This window comes from Ostrea edulis, chromosome 10 (genome assembly GCF_947568905.1).
Source record: "Ostrea edulis chromosome 10, xbOstEdul1.1, whole genome shotgun sequence".
NCBI classification, from domain to species: domain Eukaryota; kingdom Metazoa; phylum Mollusca; class Bivalvia; order Ostreida; family Ostreidae; genus Ostrea; species Ostrea edulis.
Window position 1 is genome coordinate 24415360 of NC_079173.1, and position 1947 is coordinate 24417306.

Below are 1947 nucleotides of genomic sequence, written 5' to 3' on the forward strand. Positions count from 1 at the left end.
CTCTGATATATCAATATATTTCACGTTTGATTCACTTTTACCTTACGTCAACAGAAACTTAGGCCCACATCATTATCGCACAAAACTCTACTCTGCTCCATTGAGAGTTGTACATAATGATAATAATAAATTTATTTTGTAAAGCGTAAAATCTATATTGCTCTAAACGTTATTCGAATAACAATAAAATAAGTTGTATAAGAACAAATGACTAATAGAGGAAGATAAGGAGTCCGTTATGAATGCACAACATAGTAATCTTGTAAGTAGATCATCTGCACAGACTAGTTGTAATGAATTGCATACAGATGAGTCTTTAGTTTAGAATTAAAGATACAGAGACTAGCAGCAGTTCTGATATCATATGGTAGAGCATTCCAAAGTTTAGGGCTAGCCACACTAAAAGCTCGAGTTTGAATCACAGCTGAGGTGGTAAATGGCACTTGTAGGCTCTGATCACTGGATCGCAGAGTCCTGGAGTGAGCATAGGGTGTTATGAGTTCCTGCAGATGGAGGATGGAGCCATATTGTTGACTTTTGTACACTAACACCAATGTCTTGAAGATGACTCTTTGCTGAACTGGCAGCCAATGGAGGGAGCGTAGTACTGGTGTACTGCTGTCATATTTGTGGATGTGTGAGATGATTCTGGCTGCAGCGTTTTGGATGGATTGGAGCCGCTGGATCTGCTTTGATGGTAAGCCGTAGTAGAGAGAGTTGCAGTAGTCCAGCTTTGTTGTTTTGAAGGCATGGACAACAAATTCCAGCGATTCCCTGTCCAGATATCCCCTCAGCTTACAGACATTATTTGAGGAAACCATAATTGGATTTTTCAACACCTGAATATAGCCTGAACTCTATGATTATGAATGTTGCCATATCGTTATAACGATCTAGTTTGCCAATGCAACCTATCATTGGGTCAAATGTGGTCTGACGTGTTTCACAACGATTGCTAGGCCGTTCTTGGCACACTGATATTGACTACTGATAACTCTGTTTACCTGATCAATATATAGGACTCGCGGTGGGTGTGACCGGTCGACAGGGGATGCTTACCCCTCTTAGGCATTTGATCCCACCCCTGGTGTGTCCAGAGGTCCGTGTTTGCCAAATCTCTATTTGTTATTGCTTGTAGGAGTTATGAGATTGATCATTGTTCGTTATCTTCACCTTTCATATCCAGGGATCCATGTTTTTCATATGCTGACATACACTTCTGTTTATGTATATCCGACATCTTTAAATAGGCGACAACATACCTATATTCGTTAATTAACTGTATCATTGAAATTACAATACTAGTGTAATAGTTTTCTATTTAATCACATGATGGTAGAGTTACCTTAAAACGACTTGCCATACCTCACCATCGGTATCCTTTTGCCATTATGGCGTTTTGCAAGTCATGTAAGTTATTCTGACGTCATATGTCTTGGGTATAGGAGGTAATCATAATCAAAAGTATTCTGATATGGGAGCTCAGAATTTCGCGGTCTCATACGAGGGACCGCCCCAATTAGTCGCCTTTTCCGACAAGCAAAAGGTACTGGGGACCTATTCTAACCCGGTTCCCAAGGGATAAACCCACACTTTTTGAAATTATTTGATCGTCACATGGCGGCTCGTAATACTACTACCAGGGGCTGATCCAAGAATTGCGATTAGGGAGCGCAACTCTATGAGGCAGAGGGTATGGGGCCGCCCGCAGTGGCCCCTGGTGGGAGTTCAGGGGTGACGCTCCTGGATTTTACAGATTTTATAGGGCTTGAAATATGTTTATATGTATTTTTACCATTGTCTGCTATTTTTGATAAGGTGCAATTAATAAAATGGCGCAAATTTAAAGGGTTGATAGGAAAATGTAAGGTCTCCTAATAAAAGTAATTCAGTAAATCAAAAGATTTTGTCTTTTATTTCTCCGAATTTGGAAGAAATTATTGCTTC

At 40.2% G+C, this 1947-nt stretch overlaps 1 protein-coding gene across 1 annotated transcript; it reads right to left on the reverse strand.

Moving 5' to 3' along the window:
- Positions 1-284: 284 nt before the first annotated feature.
- On the reverse strand, positions 285-821 carry LOC125665305 (uncharacterized). Its single transcript, XM_048897956.2, has one exon. It carries the CDS (start codon positions 819-821, stop codon positions 285-287), a length of 537 nt encoding a protein of 178 aa, XP_048753913.2.
- Positions 822-1947: the final 1126 nt, after the last annotated feature.

Bases quoted from the DNA above. Each gene is read 5' to 3' on its own strand.
- LOC125665305 (XM_048897956.2), bottom strand. From the start codon at position 821: ATGGTTTCCTCAAATAATGTCTGTAAGCTGAGGGGATATCTGGACAGG.